Source organism: Protopterus annectens, chromosome 6.part1, assembly GCF_019279795.1.
Source record: "Protopterus annectens isolate FY-2018-M chromosome 6.part1, PAN1.0, whole genome shotgun sequence".
Lineage (NCBI taxonomy): Eukaryota > Metazoa > Chordata > Ceratodontiformes > Protopteridae > Protopterus > Protopterus annectens.
In genome coordinates, this window is record NC_056738.1 from 18,537,814 (window position 1) to 18,562,081 (window position 24,268).

At 41.7% G+C, this 24,268-nt stretch overlaps 1 protein-coding gene across 1 annotated transcript in view; it reads right to left on the reverse strand.

Annotated features, from left to right (window-relative positions):
* The window catches only part of LRRFIP2 (LRR binding FLII interacting protein 2), a 1,911,431-nt gene that overhangs the window by 127,662 nt on the left and 1,759,501 nt on the right, over nt 1-24,268 (reverse strand). Inside the window, exon 11 of the mRNA XM_044075332.1 lies at nt 4,062-4,166. Coding sequence (XP_043931267.1) covers nt 4,062-4,166 — 105 coding nt within the window. The remainder of the gene's footprint in view (nt 1-4,061; nt 4,167-24,268) is intronic.

A 24,268-nucleotide genomic window follows, 5' to 3' on the forward strand; every position in this document is an offset into this window, starting at 1 on the left:
AGCTTTTCTCCCAGGCCTCCACTGAAAAAGGGCTTTGGCTCAGTCGGACTAACCCGGTCAACAAATGTCAAATAAATTTCTCTGAGTATTTTTTTTTTTTTTTTTTTACTACTGGCATACTAAACTCCTCACCCAATATTTACTTACTAAGACTGGAATCATGTCGCTCATGAATACTGAGCTTCAGAAATATCTTCATGAAACCACTAACTAGCAGTTTGCGGATATGGCCTCTCATTGCCGTTTTGGAAGTTCAAGAGGTTCTACCTAACAATTCTTGTATTTCTTTACATCAGAACATCCTTCAAGTTATAGATATTCTCAGACATCTGACGACTGAATGCTATTCTGCTTGGAAAATGTATCTTAACTTCGGTTTCCCTGATTCACTTCAAAACAGGGACACTACAAAAATCATACTTTCTGAAAAGACAAAACCACATCACATCATCTAAAGAATGCTGGGAAAAGCATTCAAAAGTTACGGCATTCTGGTACAAAAAATAACCCTTCTTCAATTTGCTTCAAGTAAACAGTAGTTCAGTGGGCCTTCTTTTAAAGCAGGTTATGCAATCCTTTCTAAATCCTACAAACATCTACACCAGCTCACATTCTAATGTGACCAGTTTCAGATTCAAAACATTAAAAATAAAGAAATAAAATGTTTTTCAACAAACGTAATAATTGTAATACCCTCTCACCTGACAATATACCACCACTTCTGTTTAAAACTACAACCAATACACTATGTTTACCAGCAGGAACATTTATCAACAGAGGCCTCAGAAAAACAAAAGACCTAACAAAATGGACAGGAAACCCTTATCAGATCCATTCACCAAAGATGGCCATTCCAGCACATCAGATAAATGACAACCAGTCTCTCTCCTCTCATACATGAAAATAGTCATCATTCAAAGCGTTTATTCTTCAAAGTGTCTGACATGGTCAGGCAGTCACTGAGGCACAAAAAACTAGTCAAAGCATATATTTCACCAGAAGCTATAACCAGGTTCAAAAATATCAAGACAAGAGAAAATAATTTATAAGATGGACAAACAGTATACTGGAACTGTTTACCACTACTACTGGAGTTCTACAGGGATCAATGAATAGATCCCATGTTTCAAAATATGCATTCATATCATGTGAATAACTGCAGAAACTTGAATGCAGTAATGTGTAAATCACTCTAGAAATCACAGGATTTACTAGATACAACTCTGTCTTAATCATGACTTAATATGTATGGTGTGGTTACTTACTGCCCTACGTATGTTCTTATTTAGATCTATATTAAACACCAACTTTATAAACATCTGCACTTTTAAAGCAGCTGTTATTCTTCAGAAAAAGCTAAAAATACATCACCTCAATTTTGCTCACAAGATGCTATTTGCTACTACAGTTGCATCTCCCCATAGCTCTGAAACAGCACAAACCCAAAAGGGAAGTGAGATAATCTGCATGCCTCCTATTGTCATTAAGAATTATCAACAAATGCATCAAAGGCCACTGTGCTAACTGCATTCCTAAACGCTTGGGCTTGCTTCCAAATACTATTAGAAGACACCACCTTACTCAGTACTCAACTAGCTTAAATACATGGTAAAAGAAAACATGGAGTTGAACCCACCACCTTATATACTAATCTATAAAAAAAACAGCAAAAAAAAATAAACTATTAATTCTTTCATCTGATTCCAAGTTTTTAGAGTCTCCACCACTTAATATTTTACACTGTGTACCTATTCCCATTCAACTTTTGCCAATGACCTACCAGCCAACTTGTACTTTTTTCTTTTTGGCTGCTATATCTTACACCTCATCTGGCCCCATCAAATGCATCCTGTTACACATATAATTGAGAGGCTATGAGGTAAAATGAAGTCTAACGGACTAAATACTAGTAAGGGATTCTTGTCTTTAATATGCTGTTATAAGAGACTTCCAAGCACTCATTCACATTTTTTATACCATTTACAGAATCCCAAATATTCAGTCAGAGTAAAATTGACAATATGCAGGATGAAACACCTAGTGTGAGCTACAAGTCTTACCTTTAAAAAAGTTACTGTAGGAGATGAGTTCAATTTTAAGAGTCTATATTTTAGTAACGCAATTATGTTTTTATTAAATTATAAATCACAGTGATCACAGTCACAAGTGGTGTCCCACAAGGCTCGGTCCTGGGACCCCTACTGTTTGGCATACATTTCTCAGAAGTACAGACAAACACAGGAGGACTATGGCTAACCAAGTTCGCCAATGACTGCAAACTGGGAGCCATAATTGACTCTCTGGCTGACACGGACATCCTCCAAAAGGGCCTTACTGAGACAGACACCTGGTGTGAAAGTCATGGCCTCAAGCTAAATGCCAAAAAATGCATAGTCATCCTGTTTGGGAAAAACAAAACACCCACGAATTACCACATAGGTCGCAGCCCCCCTTAATACAGAAGTGGTAATAAGAGATCTGGGGACCCAGGTAGATAGTAATTACTCCTTTGACAATCATATTGCCAAAGTAGTTAGGAAATCCTTCTATGTGGCCCATCTAATTACTAAAGGGTTCGCATCTAGAAATAAAGAGGTTATAGTGCCCCTCTACTCGTCACTCATCAGACCCATCATAGAGTACAATGCCCCATTTGGGATGTACCTCACAAGACACTTCCAACAGCTGGAGAGACCACAAAAGTACCTCACCAAGAGGATTACCAGCCTCAAACATATGTCCTATGCAGCCCGACTGAAAAAACTCTGGCTGTACTCAGTGGCATATCGCTTACTCAGAGGTGATCTCTGCCTGACTTACAAAGCCATGTCCAACTCAGAAATGATGGACATGCTCCACCTAAAGAAATCCAAGTCACTGCGAGCCACACGCTCCAGTGAGCTAAACCTCGCGACAACAATAAATAAAACATGCTGGATGGATAGATTCCTGTCATAGAGACTCCCCATGTTTTGGGACAAAATTCCAAACTACATTAGGCACAGCCCCTCAACTAACACTCTTCAAGAGAAATCTTGACGAGTGGATGGGTAACAGAAAATACACCCCTGGGATCACTTCATTGGCTCTGCTTGACAGAGGATCTGTTAATCAATGGGGCAGCGAAAGCCGACACACTTTGGCTAGGCTTATAAATGCCCTCGGGCAGACAGCCTAGTACCTACCTATGAGCCACAATTGTACAGCCATATGACTGCAGTAGTAGGTACCTGTTTCTAACTGTGATAATGCCAGAGTTATACCTAAAAGATTAACATTACTCCAAACACATCACACTTAACAAATTAAGCAGGAGACTACAATATATCATTTTCCAGCCAGTACCAAGATAATTTAGGCCTACCCGATGCACGTATTTGGAACCTACTAAAAAGGTAAACACAGAGATTTTACTGCTACCTTTATTCCTTACTCTATCAGCTCAGAATTACCCTACAGTTTAGCAACTGGTAGGAGCCAAGTCAGGTCTTTGGCAATTGGCTCATCATTATCTTTCTTTAGTATAATGTCACATCATTGCTGTTGCTGCTGCAGGATTTCAATAAATAATGATCCACTGACCAAAACGTGACTTATGGAAAACCAGTGTTCAAACAGTTACTATTATAATACGTGATTCCTTACATAAAGGTCTCTCAAGAAATCAAGAATGAGCACTAAGGAAAATGGGCTTGTTAGCATTTGCTCATTACTTGACAGCTGTCCGTACATTACGAGATCTCAAGCTGTAGTATATGATGTATGGTTAACAGCTTCAGTTGCTTCTGCATAACATGCTGTGCATATATCCATTGAAATTACACAACTTAGTCATGAATTTGCACACTATCCCATGACGAGTGAAATGACTTTAAAAGAAAATGCTTTAGAAAGTTGCGTAAAATCTTGCTACCACTGCCAAACCTTCAGGTACCCAAAGGCAAAGTTTTCATTCAAGCTAATGAATTTTGACCACCCTACACATATATGAGGTACAAACAGATACTACAAGTGCTTAATTCTTACTTTTAAAGCAAAATGTTTAACAGTGTCTGACTTACCTCACGCTGAAGCTTTCTTTTTTCTGCTTTCAATTCATCTTCTATTCTCTCTGCATTTTCTGCTGCAGATTTATATCGGGTAACCTGTCCTTCAAGTCTAACAACCTACGAAGCAAGAAGAAAGAGAGTAATGTTTTAAAGTCCTACACAAACAACTCGCGGTCTAAAATTTGTTAAGCATACCGGTTCGCTCATCTAGCTACATAATTAGCTACTCAGGTAGACACAAAATTAAAGCTATCTGGTAAACAAGTATTACAAATCTGCTTATCTTTTACAGTATCACATTCAGAAGCCCCACATTTGGGTTGTGTGTGTGTGATATCATATACCACACTGTAAGAGCATGCCTGGTCCCTGAACCAACCAATGCACTGAAAATTAAGTCTCTTTCCTGCAAATCAAGAAAAAAATATAGACCTGACTCCAAAACTACTTGCAAGTAAAACACAAATCTGAAATTGCTTGACATACAGGGAACTACAACAGCTTCACATAGGATGAGCAGTGGATCACATGGGATCTATCAAAGAGGGTCGTCTAATGGGTCAGCTAATACATTAAGAATGTGTATGTTCATTACATCAGGAACCTTGTCAGTGCATTTCAGACTGGGCTGAATGTCAAATAAATGTATACACCATGATGGAATTAGACAGATAACAGCCACGAGGCCAAACAATCAGAAGATTAATTCATGAGGTACTAAATTAGGCCTGACTCTTAGACATGGGTTGAAAATCGCAACGGTGGATGAAAACTGCAAAATGAGGACCAAGTGGCTTTAGTAAAGACATCTGCAATGGAGGCATCTCCTACTGAAAATAGCCATGAAATGGCATCTGTGCAGAACATTTTTCAGGGGCTAGTGATCTACTTTATGGTAATTGGCAATCCACACTGAAAGAGATAGCTTTGCTTGGTGACAGTCATTTTATCCCTGTAGCAAAAGAAACAGTTATTTAGTCATCATAACTTCATGTTCCCAATTCAGGAAGAACCTGAGTTAGGTACACATTCAAGGGGATAAGTGTTCTCTCTGCTATGGTTTCTGCACCAACAAAGGCACAACTACATAAATGGAGTGTTTCAGAGACAATTTAGAAACTAGTTTCAAAAGGAAATGTGGGTTAGCTCAAGGTGACATCTAACATTAATGACCAAGAGGGCATGCAGTCCTGAGACCCTGTGAATACAGGTGATGACCACAGGAAAAAAAAAAACGGTACTTACCTATTATTATTTATTTATTTTATTTATTTATTTATTTAACATTTGTTAACCGAGAAAGTCCGACTTGGAACAAAGCCAATTTTCAGTGGAGGCCTAGGGAGAAATGCTCCAGATGCATGTCTTTACCACACATTGTCAGCATTCAAGGCATTCTCGGCAGCATTCCATTCTCACTGTAATTTTGTGTTGCCAAAAATGCAGCGAATGCTGACAATGTGTGGTTGTTATAATATGTAAATCATAGTCTGTTAAAGTTTTTTCTACACAACATCTGCTCTCAATGGCATCTCTGGTATCAGCTTCGACATTTCACAAATGGGTTTCTGAAATACTACAATCACATATAAAAAATAAAGTTAGAAATGCTAAGAAAGCGTTAACAAAGCGTGCCGTTAATCAAGTGTTTTGCTTATATTTTAAACTTGTTACTTGTCTGTTTTTTTTTACTTTAAACTAGAGAGTTTGTTCTTTATATCATTATAAATTATGTTCTTAATTTACAGAAGGCGGCTTTATTCCTTTAAGAATCGTTCAACACAGATTTTAATGTAGACAATTATTTTGGGGAGAAGGGTTTAAAATATGTGTGTAATTATCAAGGTTTACAGTCACTGTGTTTTATTGCACATTCTTTTTAAATATGTATTTCCCGTTCGCTCATCAGGCTTCCATCTCTCTTCATACATTGACTTAAAATATTTTTAATTTTTCTATGATTTATTTCCGAAATATTTTGCATTGCTTGGTTATATTTTAAAAAGAGTTATCTTAAATATGCTGGCCAAAATTAATCTGGACAAGCTTAAAGTGATCAGTACTCCGGGTTATAAACGCACATTGACAGCATTCATGGCAGCATGTAATTCCATTCTCACTGAAATAACGTGCTGCCGAGAATGCCTTGAATGCCGATAAATGTGTGGTTGCGATAATACACAAGTACCAAAAAAAACTTTTAAGGCATAAATTGGAGAAGGTGGATGCACATGAATTTCAAGTCCCACATAGAAAAATGTGTCTTCAAGGGTGGACACAGATGCAGCACTCCTTTACGGAGATGCTTGACCAGCTAGAGTTATTAAAAAAAAAAAAACACACACAGTCATGCTCTCCACATGGTAATCAATTTCAGAAATAGCAGATACAAACACCTTGATCATGGAAGAACAGAAATCAAAGTAATGCAAGTGCCTCAGCAGGTCAGGTAACCTGTAAACTAAGCAAGTAGTGAGCTTCTAGATTAGTCTCCATTCAAATACTTTTTTTGTTTTTTTGACTTGGCAGAGTGACGATCTGGCAGGATCCTTTGCCTGAAACAAGCCAACCCCCCAAGAAAAGCTAGTTATTGCATCATGGCTATTTCCTACAATTATATTGCCAGATTTGCTACTGGGTCTACCTATAGAACCCATCATTGCAATAATCTTTATCAACTCAGATGGTTAGAGTTTTCAAATCTTACTCTATTGAACCAACTAACTATTCCCCATAAGATTCTGTATCAACCTACAAATACTCACTTACCTAATCACCCCCTACAATAACCTAAAGACCCTGCGGTCTTCAAATAAATTATTAGTAAAGATAGGTAAAACCAGCAATCTAGCTGGAGACTCACTATTCTCTAACACAGTGGGTAAAACCTGGAACACCCTCCCTAACAACCTAACCTCCCTTCCCACAATTACCCTATTTAAAACCAAACTCAAACCATACCTTAAATCACACTGGCTATGCCCCTGCGCAAAGCCAGACTAACTACTTCCCTTGTCTCCAGACACTAATCATCTCACTCACCCAATCTCATTAATATTTTACTAACAATAATGTGTGTGTAATCCTTTTAGTTTAAAAGTGCCCTATTTTACTTACCTTTATATATTTTCTGACGTATATCCATACTTATGTAACTAGGAATGTATTTTTTTCCTGGCTCATAAACTAATATGTAATGTACTATTATAATTTGTCCAAACATGCTATTGTACCTGTGTTTCTGTAATACCATTCTGAAGTGCGGAGCTTTTCCCCCCGGGCCTCCACTGAAAATGGACATATATCCAGTTGGACTAGCCCGGTCAACAAATGTAAAATAAATAAATAAATAATGTACCTGGACCCTTTTGGACAGAACCGGAAAACTTTTTTGTATCACCAGGGGTACAAGAGTTTGAATCTATATCACTATCAATCACCATGGAGACAACAAGAGTCAGCTATGATCTTTAATCCCTGAAGTTTGAGATGAGGCATAAGGGACGTAGGAATCATGGGAATTTGGACAAGAACTTCTGCCACAGGATGGAAATCATTTCCACCCAAAACTGTCTTTTTTTACAAAGCAGAAGAGGGGAGTAATACATTATCATGATTGACAAATATGTCCAGTTTCTGGACTGCCAACATCCAGAAATCCAAGCCAGGCATGGCTCTTGGATCTGTACCTCCAGGAAATGAAAGGAAAAATCTCTCAGCAATTTTGCCTTCAAGTTCACTTTCTCACTATATTTGCATGCCTTCCTTGCTATATTTGCATGCCTTCCCTTGTTTGTTTATTTACATACACCGTGATGAATTAGCTGTTAGGGGGAGTTAAGAGGGGCTTGGAGGCAACCTTTCCTTTAAAGATAGCTCTCCAAGCTACCTACAAAGCATCCAAAACCAGAATCTGACACGATCAGCTTATGGAAAAGGAAGATCTTCTGGAGTTTGCTGGAAGTGTCCACCACTCCAAGGTCTGGTATGACACCAAAAAGTAATCTGTAAGGATGTGGTGTCCCCTAGAGCTGGCATCTCACAAGCCACTGCATTATCCACATCTTCAGAAATGCAAATAGCATCATGAAGATTTTGGTGACCATTAAATGTAAAAGGCAAAGGAGGATCAAAGTCTCAACTCTTCACTGTGTCCTCACCACTGCAGACATGACATAATGAAGCTTCTGCAAAGGCAGGAACAGTGCAGTGCCTCTAACTCCACTCCCAAAAAGGCAATCCTTTTAGATGAGATGAAAATTGACTTCTTTCAGTTTGTGCCATATCAAGGGGATCTCAACCATGTCAACAAACACACCCACATCACTAACAGACTCTTCCTTGATGGAGCCAGCTGAAGCCAGTGGTGCAGGTATGGTATCACAAGGAGATTAGCCTACAGTCATGTATCCATTGTTGTAAGAAAGTCATTGCACAGCTTATATCGAAAAGGTATTGCATTCAGATCAATGGGTGTAATTGTTGAACTTCTAAGAAGGCTGTACATTGAGTAACATGTTATTTCTAGCTCACCCAGTGTGAAAACAGAAACTCATCAGAGAATGCCAGAAGACTTGTGTTTATGGGTAAATTTCAGTAACTGGCTAGTAAATGCACTGCCTGGATACCAGGAATAAAGAAATACAGAAGACCTGGAAAAAAATCAGCTACAAAAAGTGAAGAAGAAACACTGACTTGGGAAAGTTCTGCAACTGTTCAGAAAAGAGCAATGCAGCCTTCAGACATGACTTCCAATAACCTATAGGAAGATGTGATGCCCGTGCCCTGGCCCAGCAATTAAGGAGCCTCAATCCTCACCACTAACACCAGTGCAGGGCTTCTCATATAGGATGAAAGGATAACAAATACACACAGTAAAGTGCAAGTTCCCACACAGAGATCACAGTCAGTCTGGGGCTGGTCGTTCCCTTGCTCTCCAGGTCCCCAATAAGACTCCCCAATGGCACAGCTACAGGGTCAAGATCACAGCATAGTGGGCAAGCTAAAACCCCCAGCATCCTCACTATCCAACTAGTGCTTCATGTCCTTGCCCAAGTAGCTGACACACACACACACACACACACACACACACACACACACACACACACACACACACACACACACACACTGAGAAGAGTTTATACAACCACACAGGCACTCCTGGGGAAGGCTGGCACAGGTTGTCTAGCTGTGCCCCTTTTTCCCAGACTATATGGTAGTACCAGCTGCCAACACCCACTAATATTTATCAGCTACTCAAAGGCCCTTAAAAGGGTGTCCAATTATTACTGTGTAATATTATTATCCAATTGGTAGTATAGCCCAGGGCTAAAGCTATTAGAGTGGCTTTGTACAATTTTACCAAAGGCATGCAAGTACTCTAAAGAGCTTAAATTATCTCTACAAAAACAACCACAGTTGAAAGGATTTAAAAATATTTAATAACAAATAGTCAAAACACAAGACAATACTTTTTACTACACAGTGCTAGTCAAGAGTTCAGAGATCACAGAAAAATACTTAAAATAATCCAATAGTGACATCACAGAAAAACACAGTCTAATCTTTCTAGTTTCAAGCTATTTCTAAGAGAAAACACAAGTCTAAGATAAGCATATAGGTTCACACGTAGGTACTAGGCTATTGGCCCTAGGGCCTATACAAGCCTAGCCAAAATTAGTTTCCTGTGCCCCTGTCAAGCAGAACCAAAGAATTGATCCCTGGGGTGAATTTCCTATTTCCCATCCAATCATCATGATTTTTCTTGAAGAGTGCTAATGAGGAGCTCTGTTTGACATAGATAGGTAGTCTGTTCCAGAGTATGGGAAGTCTCTGGGACAGGAATCTATCCCTCCAGCATGTTCTGTTTATTGAGGTGACAAAGTTTAGGTCCCTAGAGCATGTAGCTTGGAGGGATTGGGATTTCTTTAAATGGAGCATGTCCAACAGCTCTGGTTTTGACATAGCTTTGTACATTAGGCAGAGATCATCTCTGAGTAGGCGATATGCAACGGAGTAAAGCTGGAGTTTTTTGAGACGGTCTGCGTAGGGCATCTGTTTGAGGCCAGTAATCCTCTTTCTTTGTGAGGTATTTCTGCTGCCTTTCCAGTTGTTGCAGATGTCTTGTGAGGTACACATCAAAAGGGGCGTTGTACTCTATAATGAGTCTAATGAGTGATGAGTAGAGAGGAACAATGACCTTTTTTTTCTGGATGAGAAACCTTTTGTGATGAGGTGTGCCACGTAGAAGAATTTCTTGACCATTGTGGCGATGTGATTATCAAAGGAGAGACTACTGTCCATCTGTGTCCCAAGGTCTCATCACACTTTCGGTGTTAAGTAGACTACCGCCTATGTGGTAGTTCATGGGTACAGAGATTTTACCAAAGGGGATGACAATGCACTTTTTGGCACTGAGCTTGAGGCTATGGCTTTGACATTAGGCATGTCTCAGTGAGGCCCTTTTGTAGGATGTCCACACATTGTTAAGAGTTTCGATTATGGCTCCTAGTTTGCAGTCATCTGTGAATTTAGTTAGCCAAAGACTTTCTGTGTTAGCATGTACTTCAGAGAAGTAGATACCAAACAGGAGAGGACCCAGGACTGAACCCTGAGGTACTCCACTTGTCACTGGTCTGAAGTCTGATTTGGAGTCTGCTACTTTCACTATGTGGGTTCTGTCTGTGAGCCAGTTGGCAACCAATCTTGTGACATAGGAATTTATACCTAGTTTAGTGAGTTTATCTATAATTCCAGAGCGGGGGATGGTGTTGAATGCCTTGGCGAGATCTAGATAGGCTGTGTGAACCACCTTACCCATATCTATGGCTTTGGTGACTGCTTCAAAGAAGTCTATCAGATTTAGGAGACATGATCTGCCTTTTACAAACCCGAACTGTGTGGGGTCCAGAGATTGGAGATCTCCAATGTCTTTGTTTATGAGTTCCATGATGATACGTTCAATGGCCTTGCAGACTAGGCTCGTCAGGCTAATGGGGCGGTAGTTCCCGGGGTCTGTCATGGCTCCCCCTTTTTGAAGTGGGATAACCGTTGCAGTGTGCCATTCAATGGGCACAAAGCCTGAGTCGACACTATGACTGAACATGGTACTTAGGTGGGGTGCCAGTTCATTCTGTAATTCATGTAGAAGGCAGCCTGGGATGTTGTCAGGTCCCATGGATGCTGTGTCCTTGGCTTTGGAGAGTGAGGTTTTTACCTGTGCAGCCGTGATTACAGGAAATTTGCATTCTTCCGGTATAGATATGGGCCCTTTAGGGGGTGAGAGGGGGGTAAAGTTAGCACTGAACCTATCTGCCAGGATATTAGCAATATCAGTTGGTTCTGTATACTTAGTGCCATTGTGCTGTAACTCAGAGCAGATCTGAGTGTTGCCACTGAGATTCTTGACATAGCTATAGAATGCTTTGTGGTTGTCTTTAGAATCAGTGGCGATTTTGTTTTCATAATACCGAGGCTGACCAGGGAGTTCCTCCAATCATGGGATTTTACTCTTTTTTGCAACAGTTTCTTTCTTCTATTGCAGAGTTTGTTTAAGGCAGAAGACCACCAGATTGGCTTCCTTTTTTTGGAGGATAGCATCTTGGTTCTGTTAGGGATAGCACGATCCATGCACTCATGTAAGTGCTTAAAGTGCATCTGTGTAGGATTCAGCAGTTGTACCTCTATTGTCCATCTGCATGGGTGTCTTGAAGTTTGCCACTTCTGTCTTAAGAAGCGTGAAGTTGGCTTTGGAGAAATTTTTTACGGTTGTTTCCCTAATGGGGGGGTGGGGGTGGGGGTGGGAGCGGGATGTGGCTGTCTAGGGTGATAGCTTGTGGTCGGATCTGACCAACGAGGAATTGACCTCTGGTGTGGAACACCAGTCACCCATGTTGGTGATGACCAGGTATAGGATATTGCTGCCCCTGATGGGGGTGTGGATAGGTTGATCCAAGGCGTTGGAAATGAGTTCCAGAAAACGTTGAGCAAAAGAATTGGTACACGAGTAGTTTTCCCAGTTAATGGTGAGGTGGTTGAAATCACCCATTATTAGGGTGTTAGGTTGTACCCTAATATTTTCCAGTGTATCAAGAAAAGAGAAGTGGGAATCCTGGGGCAAGGTGGGGGGTCTGTAGCAAGCTACAATGTGGATTGCGGTCTTGCCCAGAGTTAGTTGAATTTGGATAATCTTGGATGCATTATGCTGAGCAACTAGCTTGGAGGTGTGGATATCCTTAAGGAATATAGACATGCCTCCGCCTTTAGTGTTTCGGTCCGGGTTAGGTGGCCGAAAGGTGTGGTATGAATTATAGCCTGGTAATGCAGGGGTGCTCTCTGGAGCTTTGAACCAGGCCTCTTGTCACTGCACAGATGTCGATGTTCTCCATTTTAAGGAGTGCCTCAAGTGAGTGCATTTTGAGGTTTAGACTTCTAGCACTGAGTAGCATTACCCTCAGATTTTGCTTGCTTGTACCTGTTACGGTGGTGAATTTGTCATTTGAACCTTGCCTAAAAAAGGCACTATAGGGGTGTCAAGAGCCTTTGCCAATATCCGGAATCCCAAGGGTAACAGGTGCAGGCCATCTCTGGCAAAGCATTGTGGTCTGTCGATCATGTCATCCCAGGCAGACAGATACTGGATTCCCTTAGAATGACACCAGAAGCTTAGCCAATTGTTGAAGTCAATCATTTTGTCCTTGTAATGTGGTATCATTCTGGGTGATGGCAGGATGCTACTCAGGCTAGGGTCATACCTGCCTGGGCTACAAGATCAGAGAGCTCCTCCATGTCTTTTCATGCAGTCTAGGGAGGTACGTCTCAGGTCATTCACACCAACATGGACAATGACAAAGTCATATTTGCACTTGTGGAGTTACATGAGTGCATGCGTTATGTGGCGGATCCTGGCACTCGACAGGCAGCTGACAGTAACTTTCTCCTTGTTTAGCCTGGTGAGTGGAACATCAGTGTGCCTGACTACAGAGTCACCTATGACTAGAGTGTTGAGTACATTATGCCTTATGGGCTGTAGTTGAGCAGCACACTGAGTTTGTGGGATGTGTGTCATTTGAGTTGTGTTGGGGGTTGGAGGCTGCTTGCATTTCTGCTTTGGAGGTCTCAGTTGTTTGGGCAGATTTTTATTGAGAGCCTCCATGAATGTAGGCGTGTGTTTTGTGCTTTTATGTGTGTGTTTTGGGGGTGTAGGTTTTGAAGGACTAAGTAATGAGTGTGGTGTGGTGCAAGTGTTTACCTTCTCCTCTTGACTATCTAGTCCAGTCTTCGGTGAAGAGACCTTTGCTTCCAGTTTGGCTATATAAATGCATCTCTCACAGGTTATAGTGTTGGGTGGTAGGAGGAGAGGGTTGTCTGTGTACGAGGCAATTGCTGCATTGCCCCAAGATGCCCAGATTCATCAGGTAGACAGGAGAAAACACCAGAAGCTGACCTTTAGACATGCCTGGATAGGTGCTTATTTATTAAGTACTAGACAAGTGAGGAAAGTTGAGCGCTGTAGTAATTTGTAGCTTATTTAGTGCTGAAAACGAGTTCTGAACAAGTGCTGAGCTCAAAGAAACAGATTTCAGTGCTAAAACTAGTTGCAAGTGAATATTTGAAGAGCAGACTTTATGGCGCCAGGAATATTTTAACCCTAGTTAAGCGGGGGGCTCAGGAGCTTACAAACAGTCCTGGATACAGCAAATCTGTATCTGGACTAGACTTGTTACAGGAAAGGGGGGAAACAAGCTTAGAATTTTTTTTCAGTAAAGTGGAAATGGAGAAAGTTGGAACAGAAGTTAATTCAAGGTTAAGAATCTGAGTGGGTTGGCCTTTACAAAAGTTCTCTATTAGATTGAATGAACTAATGGCACTAGACTGGGAGGAGTGTCACAGATCAAATATGCAGTATGGGTGGGCAACTGCAAAGCCACCAAGTACAAGAATACCACAACAATAGGGAGGGTGGGTAGGAAATTATTACAGCTCCTAGCTGTAGCCACTAAATGAAAGTTTTAAACATATCAGGGAGCAAGCAGACTCCAGAGAATGCTTTTAACTGCAAACAGAGAAAACTAGAACACAGAAACCTCAAAAAATCAAAAACGCGGATAGAGCACTCACAAAGAGAAAATACAACTCTCAGTATGAAAAAGCTGTTTACAGTTAAGTAATTCAGTAAACATGCAATTAGTGCAATGAAACACAATGAAAAATACAGTTAAAACAGCATAAAACCGTACATAAATGCAGTGAAACAGTGAAAAAAGCTTTATAACAGTGCAAAATGTAGTAGATTAAACGTATAGCACAATTATAAGTGCATCAGAAGTGCAATTCAATGAAATAAGTGTAAGAAATAACTTATCCTGCTCTTGGAATCTTAAGGAATTTCTGCTTAGTTTCAGTAATGAATAACCATCCACAGTCTGATAAATACAAGCACAACCTTTTCCAGACACAGGGTTTGTATACCAGTAAGGATGGAAGAGTTAGAAGATCAAATTACTACTCAGTTCTATTAGCCCCTGCTATTACCCAATCACTCATACTACAGAAGGTCAGGAAACCCTGTTACTCTCAATAATAATGAAGACAGACTATCAGCAGAAAATGACTGGCAAAAACACAGGAAACTCAACAAGCAGGCCTCTATCAAGATTATGCCACCTGAGCAGAACACAGAAACCTCACTTTAAATGCATAAAAAGAGCACTCACAAGCAAGACAGTGCTGGTGAGTTGTACAATCAAGACAAAAATGCTTATTGCTCTCTGATTCTCTCTGTTTTTAAAATCACATTCCTGGTTCACATTACATCATTCTTCACACTTCCCTGGGTTCCCAGGCTAACAGAAACGACACTTACATTCTTCACCTCTGGGAAGAAACCAGAGCAATAAAGAACATTTATGCATGCAAATTCTGTCCATTAACTCTGGCCTTAAAACAATAGGCAGGATGCCTCAGTCTAGACTGACTGGCTCCGAGTTTTAACATCAAATGTTTACAACATGCTTTACTTGGTCAGTAGAGTGCACTGTTGATACATTATTTTCCAGTTCCACATGTAACACTATTTTGACCATTTAAGACAACAAGCCTGTTGTTTACATTAATATTTAGAGATGACAGAATTATCTCCAAAATTCTGTCTGGCTAGGCTGGCAGCCTTCACCCATCTTCACCCAATCTTCATAGAAGATAAAAGACAGCTGCATACAGACCTGGTTAAAATAAACAAAACACTGATGGATTATATTAACACGAACGACAAAAGGCTGGAAAAATTAAAGAAGATTTAAACAGATTTTCTGAAGAGATAATAAAGCTGCAAAACCCAATCTTCACATATCTCCCCCCTGGAAAACTCAAGCTAGTTTTTCAAGTGACCATTGAGAAACGCTGCTCGAGGGAGTTAGGTCTATCTGAGTATACCTTACCCCATTCCCTGTCTTGAGAGCCCATCTGCATTGGCATTGCTAATTCCACTGCGATGCTGCACGGACATATATGCTTGCAACCTCTGGCTCCATCTTAGCAACTTGGCATTTAACTGGCTGGCTCTGTTTAACCATGTTAGGGGTTGTGATCTGTCATAACAGTGAATTTCCTTCCATACAGATAAGGCTGAAGTTTCTGCAGTGCCCACACTATGGCTAGACATTCCTTTTCTACAGCTGCATGGCATTCCTCCCTGGGTTGGAGCCTACAACTGAGATAAACCACTGGGTGCTATTCCTCCTCTGAAGAAATCTGGCTAACTACAGCCCCCACCCCGTGGTTCGAAGCATCCACCTGCACAACAAATTCTTTGCTGTAATCTGGGCTGGCTAACACAGGGGGTCCTCCCAAAGCTTCTGGAATGTCTGCTCACATGCTGGGGTCCACACTACCTTATCTGGCCTGTTCTTCCTTGTCAGGTCTTTGAGGGGAGCAGCTATGGTACTATAACTGGAGACAAACTTTCTGTAGTACCCTGCTGTTCCAAAAAATGCCCTCACCTGCTTTTTAGTAACAGGTGCACGCCATGCCTGAATGGCTTCCACTTTGGCGGGTTCTGGCCTTATCTTACCACTCCCCACTCTATGTCCTAGGTAAGAGACCTCTGCCATACCCACCTGACATTTGCTCGGCTTAATGGTCAAGTCTGCCCAGCACCTCCCTAACATGCTGAAGGTGCTCTGGCCAGGAATGGCTCTAGATGGCAATATCATCTAAGTAAGCAAGGGTAAACCCTCCTGCTCCTGCTAAGATATGATCTACAAGCCTCTGGAAAGTTGCTGGGACATTCTTTATCCCAAAGGGCATCTTTGTGAACTCATACAAGCCAAAGGGAGTCACAAAGGCTGACTTCTCTCTAGCACTGGCAGTCAAGGGCACCTGCCAGTAACCCATGGTAAGATCAATGGTTGTTAAGATACTTAGCCCCACCCAGCTGCTCTAGGGCTTCATCTGTCCTAGGCATGGGGTAAGCATCTGACTCTGTGTGACTATTTAATTTCCTGTAGCCCACACAGAACCTGGTGCTGCCATCCTTCTTTGGCACCAGCACCACTGGAGAGGCCCAGGGACTGTTGGACTCTTGAATCACCCCTAGTTCCAACATCTCCTGTACCTCGTCCCTCAAGGTCTATTTGACTCTCTCAGACAGTCTCTAAGGGGCCTGCCTAATAGGCCTTTGGGGTTCTGTATCCACCTGGTGCTACCCCAGGTGGGTGCACCCTGGTTTCCCAGTGAACATGTCCCCAAATTCCTGCAACACTGCTTGGATTTCTCAAACCTGGATAGGATACAGCTGCTGGGACATTGCTACCCCTTCCACTGAGATGTCAGCCTGAGCCTCACTGAGGAGATCAGTCCCCAGATCTCCCTCATACTCTTCCTGCAATCCACTGCAAATGCTCAGCACAAGGGCCTCCCTATCACAGTAAGGTTTCATCATGTCAACATGATACAACTTGTGCCCCTGCCTTCTGCCTAGCAGTTCCACCATGTAGTTAACATCACTTACCTTTCTTACCACCTTGTAGGGTCCCCTCCCAAGCTGCTTGCAGCTTGTTGTGTCTGACAGGAATGAGAACCATTACCTGCTGCCCCACAGCATACTCTCTAGCTCGAGCATTCCTGTCATACCACACCTTTGTCTGTTGTTGGATTTCTGCCAGGTTCTCCTGGGCCAAGCCCATGAGTTCCCTGAGCCTTGCCCTGAGGTTTAGGATGTATGCCACAACAGACTCCTTCTGAGACTCGCACTCCCCTTCCCACTCATCTCAAATTAAATCTAGAGGTCCCCTCACCCTATGCCCATACAACTCAAAGGGTGAAAAACCTGTGGATTCCTAAGGAACTTCTCTGTAAGCAAACAACAGATGGGGTAAATATTTGTCCCACTCCCTCTTAAACTGATCTGCAAATGCCCGTAGCATGGAATTGATTGTAGAGTTTAACCTCTCAACAAGACCATTAGTCTGGGGATGGGTAGGGAGTGGTCTTCATGTGCTTCATCCCACAGATCTTTCACAGACAAGCCAGCAGGTTTGACATGAAATTTGCACCTCTGTCAGTCAGTATTTCTTTTGGGAAACCTACCCTGTTGAAAATCTCTAACAAAGCATTTTCCACCTTCTCTGCCTCATTGGAGGACAAAGCCACTGCCTCAGGGTATCGTGTAGCATAATCCACCACCACTAGGATATACTTTTTCCCTGTGGAACCTGGGGTACTCAGAGGACCTACAATATCCACAGCTACCCTCTGAACTGCTCCTCAATCACAGGCAAAGGCATCAAAGGAGCTCTCGCCTTGTCTCCTGCCTTGCCTACCTTTTGGCACTGCTCACAGATCCTGCAGTACCCTGTTACATCTCTGGAAATTCCAGGCCAATAGAAGTTCTGCATAATACGCCTCTTAGCACTTTTAGTGCCCATATGACCTGCAAAGGGAATATCATGGACTATGGCTAGAAGCACCAGACGGTAGGCTCTAGGCACTAAGAACTGCTGCACTCTCTCACCTTCTAGCCCTCCCTCAGGGGTCCACTCTCTATATAGTAACCCTTTGTTCCAGTATACATATTCCCCCTTTCCTTAAGAATCAGGTGGCTCACTAGCTACCTGCCTCAGGCCTTGCAATGTAGGGTCTGAGAGCTGACCTTTCTCAACTATCTCCTTGTAACCCTTCCCAGCTCCCCTTCCACAGGAAGTCTGGCAACCTCTGACAGTGGTGCCTCACTGTCAGCCTGGGTACTACTACTCACCTCTACCTTTGCAGCCACTCTGTCCAAGGAACCATCAGTACCCCCAAGCAACTGTGGCTCACCTTCAGTCTTACTGCTACAGGGTAGCTCCCTCCCTGACGTAACCACGTCTGTAGTCTTGGCTGCAAGTGTGCAGTCTGTCTGTCTCTCCCCCAGGCTACCAGACTTACCTGATTGTCTCCAAGCCTGACTGTGTGCAACTGCACAAGCACAGGGTACTGCACTATCAAAATCATTCCCTATCAGGACATCTGCAGGTATATCCTCAAACACACCTACTTGCTGGCTTCCTTTTTCACCCTCCCAGTCAAGGTGAACCCTAGCCAAAGGTATTTGGAATGGGATCCTCCTAAAGCCCTGACTGGAGTAGACTGCCCAGGCATGTAGTGCTCCTCTGTAACCATTGCAGGTTTTACAATGGTTATATCAGAGGCTCTCTCTCTCTTGGCAATGGCCTCTTTGTCATTTACTAGAATAGGATATAACCTCTGATGGTAGTTTGGTACCCTTGTTTTCTCAAGACAACCTACTATTGGCATTTTTTCTTTCCCACTTACTGGCTCCCTCACCTTTTGTTCCCCACCTTGGCTCCATGGACATCTGTATGCCCCATGGCCCCACTGGTTGCATTCAAAACATTTAACCCTAGCTCATGGATGTGTACCTGGACTAGTGGCATCCCCTGCTACTGGCAGACTCTGTTGGGGCAGTTTGTGCTGCCCACCATGGGTTCCTTCAGTCCCATGAGCAGTACTGGGGGTCCCTTTCCTGTGCAGGGATGCCCTGCTTGACAGGTATAGGTCTCCCTTCTTCCCCAACTCATCTGAAGTGGCACATTGTCTATCTGCTAACCAGATCCTCATGTCCTCAGGCAAAGTGCTAAGGGCTTGTTCCTTCACCAAAAGGTCTGCCAGCCCTTCAAAAGTGATGACGTGACATCCACTCACCCACCTATGGAAAAAGTGCTCAGTTCTGCAACATATTCACACACACTTTCATCTGCCATGTGTCTATGCTCACAAAACTTTTTCCTATACATTTCAGGTCTTAGCTTAAACAATTCCAACAAGTGATTTTTAACAGCAGTATAATCAAAATATGCAACGTCAGACATTTTTGACAAATCAGTTACAGCTTTACCATGGAGTAAGAGGGTCAGGAACCATACCCAGAGCCTTTGGTCAACACTATATTATTTGCATACCCTTTCAAACATATGAATGAAACTATCAAAATTATTCCCCTCTTTAAACTGCGGAAGAAATTTACTGACCTTCTGTGCTTCTGGGGTCCAGTTACTCCTTTCCCCATTACCTCCATGACTCTGGCAAAGAGTCAGCATTTCCCTCTCATGGTTCCTCTGCCGCTCCTTTTCCTCGGCTTTTATTTCCAAATGCCTGGCCTCCAACTCAAGTCTCTTTAGCTCAAGATGGATTTTAAGTCCTCTGCAGAAAGGATGAGATGACCATTCTCCCAGGGTCTCATATCTCCACTGCCAGCCTGATTGTCCTACAAGTTGCTGCTTTCTGATGCAGCTGTAACCAAGGATGCAATCAGGTCTGCCTTAGTCAGGTTTCCATGCACCAGTCCCCTAGCCTGGCACATCTCAGCCAGCTGGCTCTTGTCAGCTTTCCATACTCCTCTGCTGATGTGCGGCCTGCTCACCCTGACTAACTAAGCTAACAAAAGAAATAAAACAATTGTGATCTGAACTCCGAGTATTCACAGCATGGCTGAATTAGAGTACAAAACACCTTCAGAGCTCACTGTATACAAGCTACAGGAATTCACTCTACCCACACCACTACAAGCCAATTAGTATTTGCCAACCAATTAATATGTGGTGTGGATATCCCACCACTGTCAAACAATTAATATGCGACACTCGTGCCTTGGCCCAGCAATCAAGGAGCCTCAATCCTCACCACTAACACCAGTGAGGGGTGTTTCATATAGGAGGAAAGGATAACAAATACACACAGTAAAGTGCAAGTTCCCCTAAGAGCACACAGAGATCACAGTCAGTCCAGGGCTGGTTGCTCCCTTGCTCTCCAGGTCCCCAGTAAGACTCCCCACTGGCACAGCTATAGGGCTCAGATCTCAGCCTAGTGGGCAAGCTAAACCCTCCAGCACCCTCTCTGCCAACCAGTGCTTCATGTCCCTGCCCAAGTAGCTGACACACACACACACACACACACACACACACACACACACACACACACACACACACACACACACACACTTTGAGAAGAGTTTATACAGCCACACAGGCACTCCTCGGAAGGCTGGCATAGGTTTTCCAGCTCTGCCCCTTTTTCCCCAGACTATATGGTAGTACCAGCTGCCACTATTCACTCATATTTATCAGCTGCTCAAAGGCCCTTAAAAGGGTGTCCAATTATTACTGTGCAATATTATTATCCAATTGGTAGTACAGCCCAGGGCTAAAACTATTAGAGTGGCTTTGTACAATTTTACCAAATGCATGCAAGTATTCTAAAGAGCTTAAATTATCTCTACAAAAACAGCCACAGTTGAAAGGATTTAAAAATATTTAATAAGAAATAGTCAAAACACAAGGCCATACTTTTTACTACACAGTGCTAGTCAAGAGTTCAGAAGTCACAGAGAAATACTTAAAATAATTTAGTAGTACAGTTCTGATATCACAGAAAAACACTTAGTCTAATCTTTCTAGTTTCTAACTATTTCTAAGAGAAAACACAAGCTGAAGATCACTTAAAAGGACATTTATGCATGCAAATTAGAAGAGATGTTTCAAAAAATAATAGAATTAGAGGACAGAGCACACAGGGAAAACCTGAGATTTTCAGCTATATCAGAGAAGCTGGAAGGAACAGACTGCATTAATTTTATGAAAGCACAAATAAGCAACTGGATGGTATTCCACAGCAGGAGTTGTTAGGTGAAAGGGCACATTATGTGTATGCTCCAAACCTGGCTATAAGAAAGCAACCTAGACCTTTAATAGTAAAGATACAATCCTACCAACAGTAACTAATTCTGACAAAACTGTGGCAACAGGACAAAGTAATAAAAGTGGGAGACAGCAGTGTTTGTGGAGAATGATTACTCATTTTACACCAGACAGAAGAGAAGCAAATTTATTCCACTATTCATGGACTGTTGAGATGCAGGTGTGAGATTCACACTGCTGTACCTAGCTGACTTCAAGGTATTCTTCCCTGGAGGGAAAAAATATTTTTTGATGAAGTACATGCTAAGGAGGAAATGTTTGTCCAAAAAAAAAGTAAGCTGTTAAACAGACAGAGATTCTGCTTCTTGCTCTTCTAGTAATGAAGACCACAGAGGGACTGTACCTGTGAAACCTTTTCAAAATTTTCAATGGGAAATGGAGAGAAGGAAGGGAGTACGAGAGTAGACTAGAAGAATCGAGAGTACACTAAAAATGAAGCAGAGGCAGGATTTAGGAGATGAACAGTAATAAAACCAGTAACTTACTATGGGATTACAAAGCAATAATTATATTTGTGAAATGTGACAAAGCAATAATTATATTTGTGAAATGTGACAGAACAAGAACATTTGTAAATATTGGACTTTTTCAGAATTTGTTGGACTTGTGGGGGACTCTAAGGCATATGCCCTACTTCATGTAATTAATGATCAGAAAAGTGCTTTGGGGAGGGGAGGAGGAAGGAGAAAGTTAACTGTAAGTAAACATTTTTTTTTCTTAAATAGTATCAATTTTGTGCCATGTGGTTTTAAAGTTTTTTTGGTAAGTCGTAAGTGTAATGGGGATTGTAAACAGGTGCGGCTGTACTTTTTTTATTTTCTTTCTCCCTTATTCTCTGTTTCTTCTTGTTGAGTTTTAAGAAATGTAGGCACTGTAATGTAAAAAAAAGCCTGGTTAAAGCCCAAGATAAAACAAAAATTAATATGCTTTTTTCTCATTACTGCATGGAGGAGTAACTGGATTAAAGACCTTAGACTGATTTAGTAACAAGTTTTAAGAGAGTACAAGTAAATGAAAAAGAACACTGAATATTATGAGGCTTTTTTCTAGCAAATATATGTATGCTCAGTAACAATTCTGCAGCTGGTCTTCATGTTGCTATGGAAACAATCTCATAAAGAGAAACTGATTGTCTGGTTCTCATGTCTCCATGGAGACAATGTGATAATGAGAAACTGGCTACAATCTGCTGGAGAGTGATTGGCTGGGGAAAAAAAGAAGCGAGAAATTGGCTAGGACATTGTGTTCTCGGTTTTCCCAGCTGGGAGAGCTATAAAGATAAGACAAAAAGAATCAGCATTTAGTAAAAGCACAGGCTGCACCATGCAGCTTAGCATAACATTTCTTTTAGGTTAATTCAAGTCTGTCAGTGTGGTTGCCAGTTTGGGACTTTTGTTCCTATTATGAGGGTAAAACTTCAACATTTGAAGGTGCATATTACTTTGTGTGCTACAATTAAGTTACTAGGATTTAGGGGGGATACAGATGTGTGTTTGTCTTGTTTTGTTTGAGGGCCTTCAATAAAACAAAACGTTTTAATAACATGTGACATGGGCTCAAATGGATATGACAAGAAATTACTGTATCAAAGTTCAACCTGCCAAACAGTGCATGCATGCAACACAAAAGCTGGAACTAGACATTTAATAAAATGTGTTATACATAACAGGTGGGAATAACAGCTTTTTAATACAATGATGCTTTCCTTAATGTCTTTAAACGTAAATGGCCTCACAGATACATACAAACAAGAAAGAGTAGTGAACTATATTCAAAAATGTGGAGTGCAAATAGCTATGTTACAGGAGGCGCACCTTGAAACTGAACATGTGAATTTAATAAAAAATAAGTTATGTACTCACCACAATGTTCAATGATTGTTGTCCATCTTGCCTTAATTCTTCACTGGTTGGGTCCGGAACCAATTATCGGTTCTGACTTGGCCTATACAAAAGCTTGAGGACGTCCACCAGCTCGTGGCTGTAGCCCTATCTCATCATGCTTAGGGAAGATTACCCAGATCTTATTTGCAGATATTAGACCTACTTTACATGTCTAAAACAGACTAATGAAGAGAGTCCGAGAACATTATATTCCAATCAGAACCACCTGGTCCTCCAGGAGCGAAACGTTGGGGGAAGGAGGGTGGGACACAACAATGAAGGCAAGATGGACAACAAACATGGAATGTTATGGTGAGTATATAATTAGATTACGTTGTCCTATCTCACCTTCATTCTTCATTGGCTGGGACAGCTGCCCTAGCAAAATCTTTCTTGAGTGGCTCAAGGGAAAATACTCTTCAGAACAGTGGACCCAAAGGAAGCCCTGTTCCTGAAGGCCAAATCCACTTTGTAATGAGTAATAAAGGTATGAGGCTTTACCCATGTTGCTGCTGCACAAATAGAATCCATAGTTAGCCTCACCTGAAAGGCAGATGAGGTTGCTATAGCCCTTGTAGAGTGACCTTTTACCTCTCCTGGAAGGTCTCTGTTTTGAGATTTGTAAATGAAAGCAATACAATCTGTAAGCCATTTTGAAAGTGACACCTTGGATATGGGGGCACCTTTCTGTTTGCCTGAAAATGATACAAATAACTGGTCCAATTTCCTGAAATCCTTTGTTCTATTTAGAGAGAAATGTAACTGTCTATGCACATCTAGCTGGTGTAATTTATACTATGCCCTGCTGCCATAGTTGGGGGAAAAAACTGGTAAGTCAATGGATCGATTCAAATTAGATTCTGAGCACACTTTCGGTAGGAAGGAAGGGTTTGTTCACAGAGGAACTCTATCCTTGTGAAACACCATGTAAGGGGGCTGTATTGACAATGTTTGAAGTTCTGATACCCATCTAGCAGATGTGATGGCTACCAGAAAGGTTGCCTTCCACGTTAAGAACTTTAGGTCACAGTATAATGCAGGGGAAGGATCAAACTGGATAAAACAAAGTTTATGTCCCATGGCC